Source organism: Eriocheir sinensis, chromosome 38, assembly GCF_024679095.1.
Source record: "Eriocheir sinensis breed Jianghai 21 chromosome 38, ASM2467909v1, whole genome shotgun sequence".
Lineage (NCBI taxonomy): Eukaryota > Metazoa > Arthropoda > Malacostraca > Decapoda > Varunidae > Eriocheir > Eriocheir sinensis.
In genome coordinates, this window is record NC_066546.1 from 11,680,120 (window position 1) to 11,694,059 (window position 13,940).

Below are 13,940 nucleotides of genomic sequence, written 5' to 3' on the forward strand. Positions count from 1 at the left end.
AAAGAGAGAGAGAGAGAGAGAGAGAGAGAGAGAGAGAGAGAGAGAGCACACAAGGCCAGTGTCTGGTGAGTGTTTAACCTTTTCAGTACGGAGTCTCATAGGCGCAGTACGATAAATTATACGGGTCCCCGCGCGCGGGGAGCGAGCGGAAATTCATATGTTGAAGCTAATAAAACTTCAATATTTTTTTTTTTTTTGGTATTTCGTTGGGGATATACCCCAAGGGAGGAAGTAATAGCGGTGGTGCATGCCGCTCAACCACCCAGACAGCTGGTAGAGAGATGTCCAATTCTTTCAAGGAGGAGGCTCAACAACGGGGCTGAGGGTGTCGGAAAGAGCCCACCTTTCCATTCCCATGGCACCGGGCAGGTCTCGAACCTATACGCTCCAGCACCTTACCGGAGCCCCCCCAAAAACTTCAGTATTTAAAACAAAGCAACATTCATGATTATTGTATTACATATCATTTGAAAGTTTATTTATTCTTCTATATTTCTATCAGTGTAGATATTATATTTACGAGGAGTCGCGGATATTTGGATTCTGGACACATTCACAATTTTCCTTTGCTGAGGATGGTGGTGATGGTGCTGACCACATGGACGCACAACTTTCAGGAGTCACCGTCGGGGAAGTCGGGCCCCGACTCGGCATTAACAGCCAGGACAACGGCTTCCTTAGGTTTCACCACTTCCGCATCCCTCGCACAAACATGCTCATGAAGCATTCCCAGGTCACTGAGGTAAGGATCCAGACTATAATAATTATGGCTAACTCTGTCACTACTATTGGTCGACTCCTCGCTAAAAATTGTTGATGGTAATTAAGCCACCAGCAATTCTTGATAAGAGAAAGTTTTCTGCAGTCTAGATTAATATTCATTGGTTTCAACGTCTGTTGTTTAGAAGTGAAACACTGTTCACCAGTTCTATTGATAATTTTTTGTATTCCATTTTCATATCTATACTGGAGTTTTGGGGAATTCTTCTTTCACTCATATTTGTGTCTCTGTTAACTAAAGCAGGATGAGAAAATACTTTGAAGCTATAACTAGTATCTCAGCCCAACCCAGCCTCCGAGCCACCTAACTATGCTTCCTCCCAGGATGGTACATACATCAAGCCAATCCACCAAAAACTTTCGTATGGGGCAATGGTGCAGACACGGGTGAAACTTGCCTTGTTGTGTGCCGGAAAACTAGCCTGTGCTGTCACCATAGCCACCCGATACTCTGCAGTGCGCCACCAGTCAGAGCTTGTTCCAGGGTAGGTTTTGAACTAAGAATTTGTTGGAGTGAATAATTTCTGTAATTCAGTTGTGTTTTGTCCATTCATATTTAAAATGAATCACAGTACTGCATCAGTATATCAACAATTGCTGTATATCAACAAGTCTAATAATCAACATACTTTTTTTTTTTCAAACCACCTGATATCCTGGATCAAGTAGGGTTTGGGGAGTCACAAACTGAAGATTCAAGAGAATCAAGGGAGTCAATAAAAAATACCTAGTATGATCTGCAGACACACGCTCACACACACATATGTAGGATGAAATCTGGGACATATGACATTTCTGCAGTCCACACACACACACCCATCTCATACACAATAATGTACTACATAAAAGTGATTCAAATGTTATGAATGAGGATTTGGTGTTCTAATCCAGCTATTCTTGCACTGTGTTCTAGGGAGCCAGAGCCGCAAATCCTCGAGTACCAGACTCAACAGTACAAGTTACTGCCCCACATCGCCTCAGTGTTTGCTCTTTCTTTTTCAATCGGGAGTCTGATGAAAGTGTATGACAAAGTAACAGCAGATATTGGAAAGGGAAATGTGAATTATCTGTCTGAGGTATAATTATAATATTTTACAGTAATCTCAAATATACTTTTTAAGCAATACTTTGTGGGCAATAATAATTACCAGGAGGTATGCAAACACACCACCTTATGTTGCCTCTTTTCAGCTTCACTCACTGTCTAGTGGGTTGAAAGCTGTCAGTTCTCAAGATTGCTCTTTGGGTATAGAGACTTGTCGCCTGGCCTGTGGGGGGCATGGATACATTGCATCATCAAGGCTGCCTCATTTGTACACAGGTACAAACGTGGTCATCACCATTGAGGGCGAGAATACTGTTTTGTATTTGCAGGTGGCCAGGTGAGGAAGAGATGTTCTATCATTTATATTTATACAATGTTTCCTTGGCATCAGAAACCATAGAAAGTTTTAACAATACATATAGTTTACTTCTAATGTTATGATCTTTGATTACTATTTCTGATAATATTTGCTTCTCAAGAAGTTTAACAACATACTTGCGTTTTCATCATTTGAATACACACACATACACACACACACACTCTCTCTCTCTCTCTCTCTCTCTCTCTCTCTCTCTCTCTCTCTCTCTCTCTCTCTCTCCGTGGGGCAACTGGTTAGAGCGCTGCGCTGCCAGGCTTCACGGCCTGACAGGACGGCATTTCGAGCCATGTTCGAGCCCGCTCAGACCGGATTATTTCCGTTGACTAGGAGTGGTTACTGTCCCTCACTACAAATATAGGTACACACACACACACACACACACAAACACACTCTCTGGTAGCTCAATACACTCTCCGGTAGCTCAATCGGTTAGAGCGCCGCGCTGCAAGGCTTCACGGCCAAACAAGCCGTTCGAGCCCCGCTCAGGCCGGATTCTTTCCGTTGACTTACTGTCCCCCCTTGAGCAAGGGGGATGGGGTGTGTGGTGTGTGAGGTCCTGGCAGTACCCAGAGATCGACAATAATGAGCACTTGCTCACGTCGTGAGGGTACCTGCTGGCGAAAGCAAGTCCCGCTCGTGATCAGGCTGTGGTGAATTACACACACTCACACACACGCACACACACACAGTGCCCAAGATTTCACATAATTTGAATCATAATTTATCTAATGACAGGTACCTCATCAAATCATACCAAGCAGCCATGAAGGGTAAGCCAGTATTGCCATCGGTCTCGTACCTCAGCACACCTGCAGCCATTCAGCGGACAAACTCACTTTCCAACAAAGGTGCTCAAAGATACAACTTTCTACCTAAGCTAGGGATTTATATTCCATCTGAAACTACTCATATTTTCATGCCTAGTAATTCTCAGTATCAAGAGCTACTATCAATATGATGAGAGCAGTATTTAAATATACTTTGAGTACCACCTGGTTTGCAAGACAACTCACCATAACAAAATTTTTGTTTTATTAAAGATTTGAAAGAAGCCTTCAGGACATCCTCAGTTTCTCTGGTGAAGGAGGTTGAGGCCCGCCTTCAGAAGCTGTGTGACATGGGCCAAGATTTTCCCCATGCCTGGAACACTTGCTCGGTGTCACTAGTTCATTGTGCTGAGGTGGGCATGCACTCTAATGTGAAGTCTTCATCTTAGTGAACATGGGCAATATTTTGAGGATAATTCTTAAAAACATGAATTGATAATTTAGCTTTGTGAGTTGAGAGTTTACTCCTATTTCCACCCTGCAGTTTCACATCAGGTATTATGTATGCGAGCAGTTCCTGAGGACAGTAGAGAGTGTTGCTGTGAGTGAAGGGGTGAAGAATGTTCTGCTGGGTCTGTGTCGCCTCTACCTGATCCATAATGTGATCCTAAACCAAGGACACTTCCTAAGGGTGAGCTCTTTTATTTTAAGTGGGTATTTCTTTTAGAGGGGAGAAGGTGTATGAGAATAGGCAGATTATAATGTCTCTGTAATCTGCTTTTGTGTCTGATGGCAAAATTCAGATCTAGCCAACTTGCTCCTTTTGTAACCTAGCCTTCTACCTTACTAATCATTCCCCCAAGCACCACAGCCGGTCATTCTGTCAAAACCATTTTGTGTATTTTACATGGTTCAACTTTTACCCTGATAATGTCACTGGACTGATCTTTAATCTATTTTCTATTGTACTGTGAAATGATCATACCCTCAGTCCTGTGGCACATCTCCAAGCAAAGTTGCATAGCAGGAGCAAGCACTGCGCTGTTTCATTTCCAAATTTCTGCAGTCTGTGGAACTTTTCCCCTCTGACAGAGTGGGACATTGAGTGCAGCACATCTTTCGCTGCTGGAGGAAGAACTGTGTGAGTTGCTGGCTGAACTCCGAAAGCAAGCAGTTCCTTTGGTAGATTCCTTTGACATCCGTGATGAACTGTTGGGCTCCACACTGGGTGCCTGGGATGGGCGAGTGTACCAGAGGTGAGTGAGACTCTGTGTCCCTTTACATTTGCAAATAGCTGTTTGTTTTGACTTGCATTGAGAAACGTAAATTAGATGAGTGGTTATTTATGTTTTTTTGTTGAGATATATTCATTCTTTTATTCCCTTAAGGCTGTATGATGAGGCTCTCAAAAGTCCCCTCAACAAGACTGATGTACCCAAGGCTTACTACCAGTACCTGCGCCCCCTCATGAAGACTAATCTCTAGAATTAAGGTCTGTTGTGTTTCCCTAAATCTGACTCTTTTTTTTCTCTCTGTTGTTGCCATGGTGTAAAGGGTTGGCATGTGCATGTCATAATAGACTTAGCAGGAATGTATGTTGTTAAGTCACAGTAGAAAATTCATATATAGTTTCTATGAAAAAGAGAGAAATGTAGTGGAACAGTTCCAATATGCTTCCTGACAATATAAATATATATTAGAAAATCTCTGTTTAGGGCAACATTTGCATAGCTTTAGAAACATAACTATCAAACAACCTATCATGTCTATAGTTACAAAGCATATTTTTAAGCAGTTCAGTGCATGTAATGCTTGTAGTATGGGATTAAATATTACATTTTGTACTGCACAGTGTTTTCGTATGTATAGACATTAAAAGTAAATAATACCAAAGTTGTTATTTCTTATGCAAACATGTACTCTTAGATGCTAAATTGACGGATGGCACTCTCCAGTTTTATTAACAACTGGTATACAGTAAGTGTTCTAAATCATTATACATTCTCTCTCTCTCTCTCTCTCTCTCTGCAGTAGATACAGGAATAAAAAAAGTGTTTCTCATGTAGTATTTTTTCATCCATTTTTTTTAGTCCACTCAATAGTCTGTTTTATATTCCTGTTGAAGTAGCACAGCATGAAAACAACCAAGAGAAGACTGGCCGGTGTAACAATAGAAAACGAACAAATTAAAGGACAGAAAAGGGAAATGGAAAAGACCAAAGTAGGCTAACGTGAACAGGGCAACATCGGCTGCGCGCTGCTCAGTATACCATGGCTGAAAACGTTGATGACAACTTGGAGTGGACACGGAGCAACACTCTTTTACTTATTGATTTTCTGAAGCAGCACCCCTGCATCTGGCAGGTGAAGAACAAACATTATAACAACAAACATTATGACTGGCGAGGCAGGATGAGAGCCGTGGAAGTCATGAGGCGACTCGTGCACCGCCTCACGTGGGGTGGGGGGTGGGGGGGGGGGGCACGTTTCCACGGCTGTCTCATCCTGCCTCGCCAATCATAATGTTTGTTGTTATAATGCTCACCACCAGCTTTGGCTTTCATCCTCTTTCACTGACCAGCCTGGTGAACAAGCCTACAACTTTGCTCTCCTCAACGACCTAGAGCAGTTGGTCCAGCACCCTACACGTATTCCCGACCTTCTTGGAGACAGGCCCAACATTCTAGACCTCTTCCTTACCTCTAATCCTTCTGCTTACTCTGTCAAACTGTTCTCTCCGTTGGGCTCCTCCGATCATAACCTTATTTCTGTTCCCTGTCCTATCGCTCCTGTACATCCTCTGGACCCACCGAAGAGGCGATGCTTCTGGCATTTTGCTTCAGCTCGGTGGGACGAACTGAGGATGTACTTTTCCGATTTCCCGTGGAATGATTACTGCTTCCAGGAGAGAGACCCCTCTGTGTGTGCCCAGCGCATCTCAGAGGTGATTGTCTCAGGAATGGAGGCATACATTTCACGTTCTTTCTCTACTCCTCATGCTAAAAAGCCTTGCTTTAATCATGCTTGTTCTCGTGCTATTAAAGATAGAGAGGCAGCTCACAAAAGGTTCCAGAGCCTTCGAACTCCCGCTAACTATGACCTTTACATTTCTGCCCGGAATCGTGCTAAATCTATTCTCCGACTTACCAAAACTTCTTTTATCAGTAGAAAATGTCAACACCTTGCTTCTTCTAATTCTTCCCGTGACTTCTGGCATCTAGCCAAAAATATCTCCTCCAATTTCACTTCTTCCTCTTTCCCTCCTCTCCTTAACCCTGACGGCAGCACTGCCTTCTCATCTGTCTCTAAGGCTGAACTCTTCGCTCAAACATTCTGTAAGAACTCCACCTTGGACGATTCTGGGCATATTCCTCCTACTTTTCCCCTCTGACTCCTTTATGCCTGTTATTAAGATTCTTCCAAATGATGTTTTCTATGCCCTCTCTGGCCTCAACTCTCAGAAGGCTTGTGGTCCTGATGGAGTGCCTCCTATTGTCCTTAAAAACTGTGCTTCCGTGCTGACACCCTGCCTGGTCAAACTCTTTCGTCTCTACCTACCAACATCTACCTTTCCTTCCTGCTGGAAGTATGCCTTCACACAGCCTGTGCCTAAGAAGGGTGACCGTTCCAATCCCTCAAACTACCGCCCTATGGCTTTACTTTCCTGTCTATCTAAAGCTTTTGAATCAATCCTTAACCGGACGATTCAAAAGCACCTTTCCACTCCTAACCTTCTATCTGATCGCCAGTATGGGTTCCGCAAGGAGCGTTCTACTGGCGATCTTCTTGCTCTCTTAACTGACTCTTGGTCATCCTCTCTTAGCCGTTTCGGTGAAACTTTCTCTGTTGCGCTAGACATATCGAAAGCCTTCGATAGAGTCTGGCACAAGTCTTTGCTTTCTAAACTGCCCTCTTTCGGATTCTATCTCTCTTTGTTCCTTTATCTCCAGTTTCCTTTCCGGCCGTTCTATCTCTGCGGTGGTAGACGGTCACTGTTCTTCCCCTAAACCTATCAACAGTGGTGTTCCACAGGGCTCTGTCCTATCACCCACTCTCTTCCTGTTATTCATCAATGATCTTCTTTCCATAACAAACTGTCCTGTCCACTCATACTCCGAGGACTCCACCCTGCATTATTCAACTTCTTTCAATAGAAGACCCTCTCAACAGGAAGTACACGACTCCAGACTGGAGGCTGCAGAACGCTTAACCTCAGACCTTGCTATCATTTCCGATTGGGGCAGAAGGAACCTTGTGTCCTTTAATGCCTCAAAAACTCAATTTCTCCACCTATCAACTCGACACAATCTTCCAAACACCTATCCCCTATTCTTTGATAACACTCAGCTATCACCATCTTCAACACTAAACATCCTCGGTCTATCCTTTACTCAAAATCTCAACTGGAAACTTCACATCTCTCGCTAAATTAGCTTCCTCGAGGTTGGGCGTTCTGTATCGTCTCCGCCAGTTCTTCTCCCCCGCGCAGTTGCTATCCATATACAGGGGCCTTGTTCGCCCTCGTATGGAGTATGCATCTCACGTATGGGGGGGCTTCACTCACACAGCTCTTCTGGACAGAGTGGAGTCTAAGGCTCTTCGTCTCATCAGCTCTCCTCCTCTATACTGATAGTCTCCTACCTCTTAAATTCCGTCGCGATGTTGCCTCTCTTTCTATCTTCTTTCGATATTTCCACGCTGACTGCTCTTCTGAACTTGCTAACTGCATGCCTCCCCCACTCCCGCGGCCCCGCTGCACACGACTTTCTACTCATGCTCATCCCTAAACTGTCCAAACCCCTTATGCAAGAGTTAACCAGCATCTTCACTCTTTCATCCCTCACGCTGGTAAACTCTGGAACAATCTTCCTTTATCTGTATTTCCTCCTGCCTACGACTTGAACTCTTTCAAGAGATGGGTATCAGGACACCTCTCCTCCCGAAATTGACCTCTCTTTCGGCCACCTCTTCTGATTCTTTTTTAGGAGCAGCGAGTAGCGGGCTTTTTTTTTATTATTGTTTCCTTTTTTTGTGCCCTTGAGCTGCCTCCTTTGTTGTAAAAAAAAAAAAGTTTGTTCTCATGAGTCACAAGTCATTCTCATGACTCATGAGTCATGAGTCACCTCGTGAGGAAGGAACAAGTCAAAGGAAGAAGAAGGAAGAAATCAAAAGTAAAAAAAGAAGAACAAGTCAAAAATGAAGAAGAGGGAACAAATCAAAAGAAGAAGAAGAAGAAAAGTCAAAAGAAGGCACGAAGAAGAAGGAAGAACAAGTAATAAAAAAGAAGATAAAGAAGAAGAGGGAACAAGTCAAAAGAAGAAGAAGAAGGAGAATTAAAAAGTCAAAAGGAGGCACGAAGAAGAAAAAAGAACAAGTAATAAAAAAGAAGATAAAGAAGAACTTTCAAGTTTGTAAAATATTTGTATTGAAAGTTTAGAAATGTTGCTTTAGGCTGATAATATATGACGGTGTGTGGCTGACACTTTGCTTTTTTTCTTTTCTTTTTTTCTCTCATTTTAAGATTATTTCACATCTTCCTCTTGTACATAACGAAGATAAAAACTTAAGCAAGATAACACACACACAGACATCATCTAAAAACAAATAATCTTTTTTTTATGCCCTTGAACTGACTCCTCTGCTGTAAAAAAAAAGTCCTTATGAATGGGGGCAAAGGTCTATAGTTTTTTTTTTTTTTTTACATCAAAGGATGCGGCTCAAGGGCAGCAAAGAGTACAAAAAAGAAAAAGCCAGCTACTCGCCGCTCCCACAAAAGTAAAAAGTAAAGAGTAGCCAAAAGAGAGATTTAGCTTATTTAAATTTTTCAGTGTCAATTTTTTTTTTTTTTTTTAACTTTTTTTCAGTAAGTTATTCTCATCAAAGTGCGAGTTCTTGCCTTAATTGTGTGATGCTAACATGTTAATTGACAGAAGGTTAGGTCAAGTTAGGTTAGGGTATGCTTCTTTATCTTCTTTTTTTACTTATTCCTTAATTCTTCTTCTCCTTCTTCACCTTCTTTTGAATTATTCCTTCTTCTTTTTTCTCTTTTAACTCACATTACTATATAGCATGGATACGTAGCCTATATAGATATCTTCAAGTGGATCTTCAGGATATCTCTCTGTTCTCAATTTTTTAGGATCTTTGCTGATATGTATTTATCTTATTATTGCCTGTAGAAGACTTTTATAAACTCTTTATCTGACTTTGACGTGCAGTAAGTGGCTGTCATGATTGTCAAGTCACACTGACCCTTCAAATTATCAAGCACTTTCAGAGCAGCCCTAGTTATCAATTTGGGTAGATGAGTGAGGTGTCCATATCTTCATTTAAGTCCCGAGCTATTCATCTTCCCTTTTCAGCTGTACCCTTTAGTCCAGCGGTTCCCAAACTGGGGGCCATATAACAGAATGCAGGGGGCCATATTCTGAGGCTATGTACAGATAAAACCAAAGGAGTTTAGCGGGTAGGCAGCTACTGGAGGGAACTTACAGGTTCAGCTCAGGTTTGTGCAATGTCTTGCTGCCAGGCACGGGAGTAATGCGTCCCTTTTTTTTTGTCTGTGTATTTATTTTATTTTATCTGATTCTGTGTTCTTGACATAAAACAAGACATGGAGATGTTTCAGGGTAGTAGATAATTTTAACTAAACATAGTTTTAAGGCTTCCTAAGCTATGGATTCTGTATGATAACCGGGTCTTGATTCTTGAGTATAGCAAAGATGTTCAAATTATTCAGAGTTATCCACACATTCACAGTTGCAACATTGATCACCGTGTGTGCCTCCCCATATAATCAGTTTGACCCCACTTGTGAATACTTCGGTGTTATCATCATCACCCCTTTAATGGTAAGTAAGCTCTGCTTATTTACAGGAAATGCAAGAGTGTTTTTTTTTTTTTATATGGACCTAATGAGTGTAGGAATGTCATTGTAGTCACGGGTTATGGTTGCGGGGGGGCATGGACAAGGGTTATGTATAAAAAGTGGGTAACGACCAGAAAAAGTTGGGGAACCACTGCTCTAGTCTATAACTCTGTGGGCAAGATGGGCGAGACAATACGTTCCCTAGACTGTGGTGAGTTTTCCTTACTTTAAATACTTTCAGGCTGGGGCAAGATGGGCGAGACAGGACTTTCCCAAGACAGTGTTGAGTTTTCCTTACTTTAAATACTTTCAGGCTGGGGCAAGATGGGCGAGACAGGACGTTCCCAAGACAGTGTTGAGTTTTCCTTACTTTAAATACTTTCAGGCTGGGGCAAGATTGGCGAGACAGGACGTTCCCAAGACAGTGTTGAGTTTTCCTTACTTTAAATACTTTCAGGCTGGGGCAAGATTGGCGAGACAGGACCTTCCCAAGACAGTGTTGAGGAGCTGAGGCAGGAGAGGGCCCGATGCTCCTTCAACATGGAGGAATTAACAAATCTCTTGGATGGAGGGAAGCAGTGGACATTTCGACGCAGGGAAATTGGTAGGTTGACAAGGTTTGACTTTTGAGTTTGCTTTAACCACCTGACATTACCTATAGCTATCTGTGTAATATCCACCAAGAGTTATGGGGACCCTTGGCCTCAGCATTTTGTTAAGGTCTAGTAGGCTGAGCACCAGTGATGTGAGGCAAAGATCAGCATTCACTTCGTCTTTGGGGGCTGCAAGTTAGCCCCTTCAAATCTGGGTAATTAGGTTTATTTAAATACAAGTAATTAGTAATTAGTGGACCGCTACTTTTATGTTTTTGGCAAATGTCATTTGGTGGTTTCTGAAGGCGGTCCAGTTATCTGTTGTGTTGTATGTCTGCGTGCGTCTGTAGAGTCTTTGTTTCTTGCGATGTTGTCTGCGTAGATCCCTGGAAAACCAGGGAAGTGTGTACCTACTAGAAAGTGTTTTTTTGTGGTATGTGTCTGTTCATGGAGTTGTGCATGGCGTGTTTCAGGTTGTTCCAGTTGGCGGAAGGAGGTCTTGTGTGTGGGTCTGTCGTAAAAAAGTCAGTGCTGAAGGCAGTTAGGTCTTGTTTGATCATGTCTAAGTCAGCCCTTGAATAAAGGAATATCTGTCTGGGTCTCTGTTTATGTCTAATCGGTCGGAGGTCAGCGTCAATGATAAGTATGTCATGGTCACTAAGTCCTGGAACAACCTGAGTGTTTGTTATGTTAAGAATGTTGTTGGTGAGAAAAAGGTCAAGTGTGTGTGCTGTGGTCAAAGGGCCACCGTGGCCAGCGGGGCGTGTTACAGTGTGTGTTCGTGTTGGCTGGAGTACTGTTTGTGAGAGTGAAAATGTATGAATGATGTCAATGAATGTGTCGTGCAGTTGACGTCTGTTTGTGTGGGGAATACTGGGGTTGGGGGCGTCAGCATCGGGAGGATCAAAAGGGGAAATAGCAGTTCAGTCGATGTCGGGGAGGTTGAAATCACCCGTGATCCAGATGTGTTTGTCTGCCTGTATGCGTGAATGAGAAATTTGAAGGTTGTGTAAATAGTCTGTATTAGTAGAAGGCGGTCTGTAAAAAGCAGCAATATGTAGAGATTTACAGTTGAATGTTTGTAACTGGACCCAGGTGATTTCGCAGTCTGTGTCAAGGTCAGGCCTATGCTTAACACAAAGACCCGGCTTGGTGGCGATGATGACAACGCCACCTTTGCCGAGGTCTGTCGGGCGGTCTTTACGAAAAACGGTCATACTAAAAGGGGGGAGGGAAAAGCTCACTACTGTCAACGTCAGGAGTCAACCAAGTCTCAGTTCCTACTATTATGTCAGGGTTATGTGTGGTGATTAGATGGTGTAGTTGGGTTATTTTGTTTTTAATACTACGGAAATTTATTGTTAAAAGTCGGAAGGGAGTGAAGTAGAGGAGGGAGGTGAAACGGGAAGCGATGAGCGAAGAGAGGAAAAGGAAATAGGGACAGGAGAAAGTGAAAGGGTAGAACAGGGTGAGGGTGATAGGGCAGTCCTTGGGTTGTTCGTAAGGGAAGTGAGAGGTGACTGATGAGTAGAGTCTGGCGTACGGAGGGAACAACGCACCGGTCTGTGTGGGTTGATGGGGCTGGATGTGAAAGATGGAGCAGGGTTATGGGAGGTGAGAGGTGTTGAGTGTTTGGGGTTCAGGAGGGGAGGGTGTTGTGTGTCATGGTTGTATGTGTTGTGTTGATAAAGCGTGTAGAAGGAGTTAAATAGTGGAATAAGATTAGGAATGCCGCATCTAAAGCAGATCCACGAGACGCTATTGTCAACCAATCCAGCGTAAGTCGGCGTGAAAGACCCGATACAACTGATGTGGTACCAGGCAGCATGCTCGGATCTGTCACGACCCGAATCACACTGGATGACCCTCTGCCCCCCCCTCACCGCCTTGCTACAAAGTTGGCAAGGGTACTTGGGGCAATAAGGGCCAGGGTTGACCATAGCGCCCGTGTCTCTACATAGAAGCAGCAAGAGAAGGATGGTGTGTCGTTTGGGTGCTTTTGTATCGTTGTTTGTGTGTCGCTCGAAACACTGAACCACGGCGAGCGAAAATATTCCTGTGTGTGAATGCTTGTTTGTGGTTGTCGTGGGTGTGTTGTTTGTGTCCTCGAATGTGTTAATGTTAATGCATGCAGTATAAGTGCAATGAGTTGTTGTTGTGGTGTCAGCTTCGTGTAATCTGCTTTTGTGTCTGATGGCAAAATTCAGATCTAGCCAACTTGCTCCTTTTGTAACCTAGCCTTCTACCTTACTAATCATTCCCCCAAGCACCACAGCCGGTCATTCTGTCAAAACCATTTTGTGTATTTTACATGGTTCAACTTTTACCCTGATAATGTCACTGGACTGATCTTTAATCTATTTTCTATTGTACTGTGAAATGATCATACCCTCAGTCCTGTGGCACATCTCCAAGCAAAGTTGCATAGCAGGAGCAAGCACTGTGCTGTTTCATTTCCAAATTTCTGCAGTCTGTGGAACTTTTCCCCTCTGACAGAGTGGGACATTGAGTGCAGCACATCTTTCGCTGCTGGAGGAAGAACTGTGTGAGTTGCTGGCTGAACTCCGAAAGCAAGCAGTTCCTTTGGTAGATTCCTTTGACATCCGTGATGAACAGTTGGGCTCCACACTGGGTGCCTGGGATGGGCGAGTATATCAGAGGTGAGTGAGATTCTGTGCCCCTTTACATTTATAAGTACATCATCATCATCATCATTTCATCGACGCCTGCTCCTAGGAGCTCCCACCAGGGGATGGCCACGGCAGAAGAGCTTCCAACTTTCTCTATCCAGACACTCCCTCCATAAGTACAGTAAACCCTTAATTCAACGGACCCGCTTTTAATGGATTTTGAATATAAAGGACAAGGTCAGTGGGTCAGAAATCCATGGGGACCGACTGAGAATAGTTTTTGAACCAACCTCGCCCGATAACTGCAATAACGTCTGGTAGCCATCTCGCCTTCCTCCCGTTATCTGATCTCTTATCCTTCGGTTGCTGCAGTCTTTTAAGCCCACCTGATGAAATATTTTCTTCCTTGTGCTTCCCATTCAAATGAAGAATGTATTTACACCACAAGAAAGTCTTATGCATCAATCCGGGACGTTAATGTAATGGAAAATAGCCAAATGTTTGTGAGTGTTGGTACTGACACACACACACACACACACACACACACACACACCAAAATTTAAAGCACTGGTATCATATAAGTATGAACGTTATAAATTTATTAGTTAAAGATTCTTTCTAAATTTAACATGTTTATATGATTCTAAGTTGTTCTTCTATTATTTTGAGCCTTGGATTTTGAAACGGGTGAACTTTGGGGGTGTGCACAGGAACGCATCACAATGCCTATAATGGAAATAAATGGAAAAATTCGCTTAGATCAACAAATTCCCGCTTTACTACGAGCAAATTTAAAGGTAATCTTCATCCACTCGACAATGGCATGAAAAACAGCATGTTTTGGTGGTGTAAGATTGCTCCCTCCCTTTAGGGGGAGA

At 43.2% G+C, this 13,940-nt stretch overlaps 1 protein-coding gene across 1 annotated transcript; it reads left to right on the top strand.

The window, feature by feature from the left end:
- Positions 1–222: 222 nt before the first annotated feature.
- Positions 223–4,854, top strand: LOC127008655 (peroxisomal acyl-coenzyme A oxidase 1-like). Its single transcript, XM_050880956.1, has 9 exons — positions 223–742; positions 1,105–1,265; positions 1,694–1,856; positions 1,972–2,162; positions 2,940–3,052; positions 3,245–3,384; positions 3,516–3,662; positions 4,064–4,227; positions 4,360–4,854. The coding sequence occupies exons 1-9, from the start codon at positions 599–601 to the stop codon at positions 4,454–4,456; spliced, it is 1,320 nt and encodes a 439-aa protein (XP_050736913.1). The 5' UTR covers positions 223–598; the 3' UTR covers positions 4,457–4,854.
- The last annotated feature ends 9,086 nt before the right edge of the window (positions 4,855–13,940 follow it).

What these genes read in the sequence shown, in the direction of transcription:
- LOC127008655 (XM_050880956.1), top strand. Translation starts at nt 599, where the DNA reads ATGGACGCACAACTTTCAGGAGTCACCGTCGGGGAAGTCGGGCCCCGA. An exon ending in ATGTGAATTATCTGTCTGAG is followed by an intron (nt 1,857 to 1,971) that starts GTATAATTATAA and finishes GCCTCTTTTCAG; the next exon opens with CTTCACTCACTGTCTAGTGG. An exon ending in GATGGGCGAGTGTACCAGAG is followed by an intron (nt 4,228 to 4,359) that starts GTGAGTGAGACT and finishes TATTCCCTTAAG; the next exon opens with GCTGTATGATGAGGCTCTCA.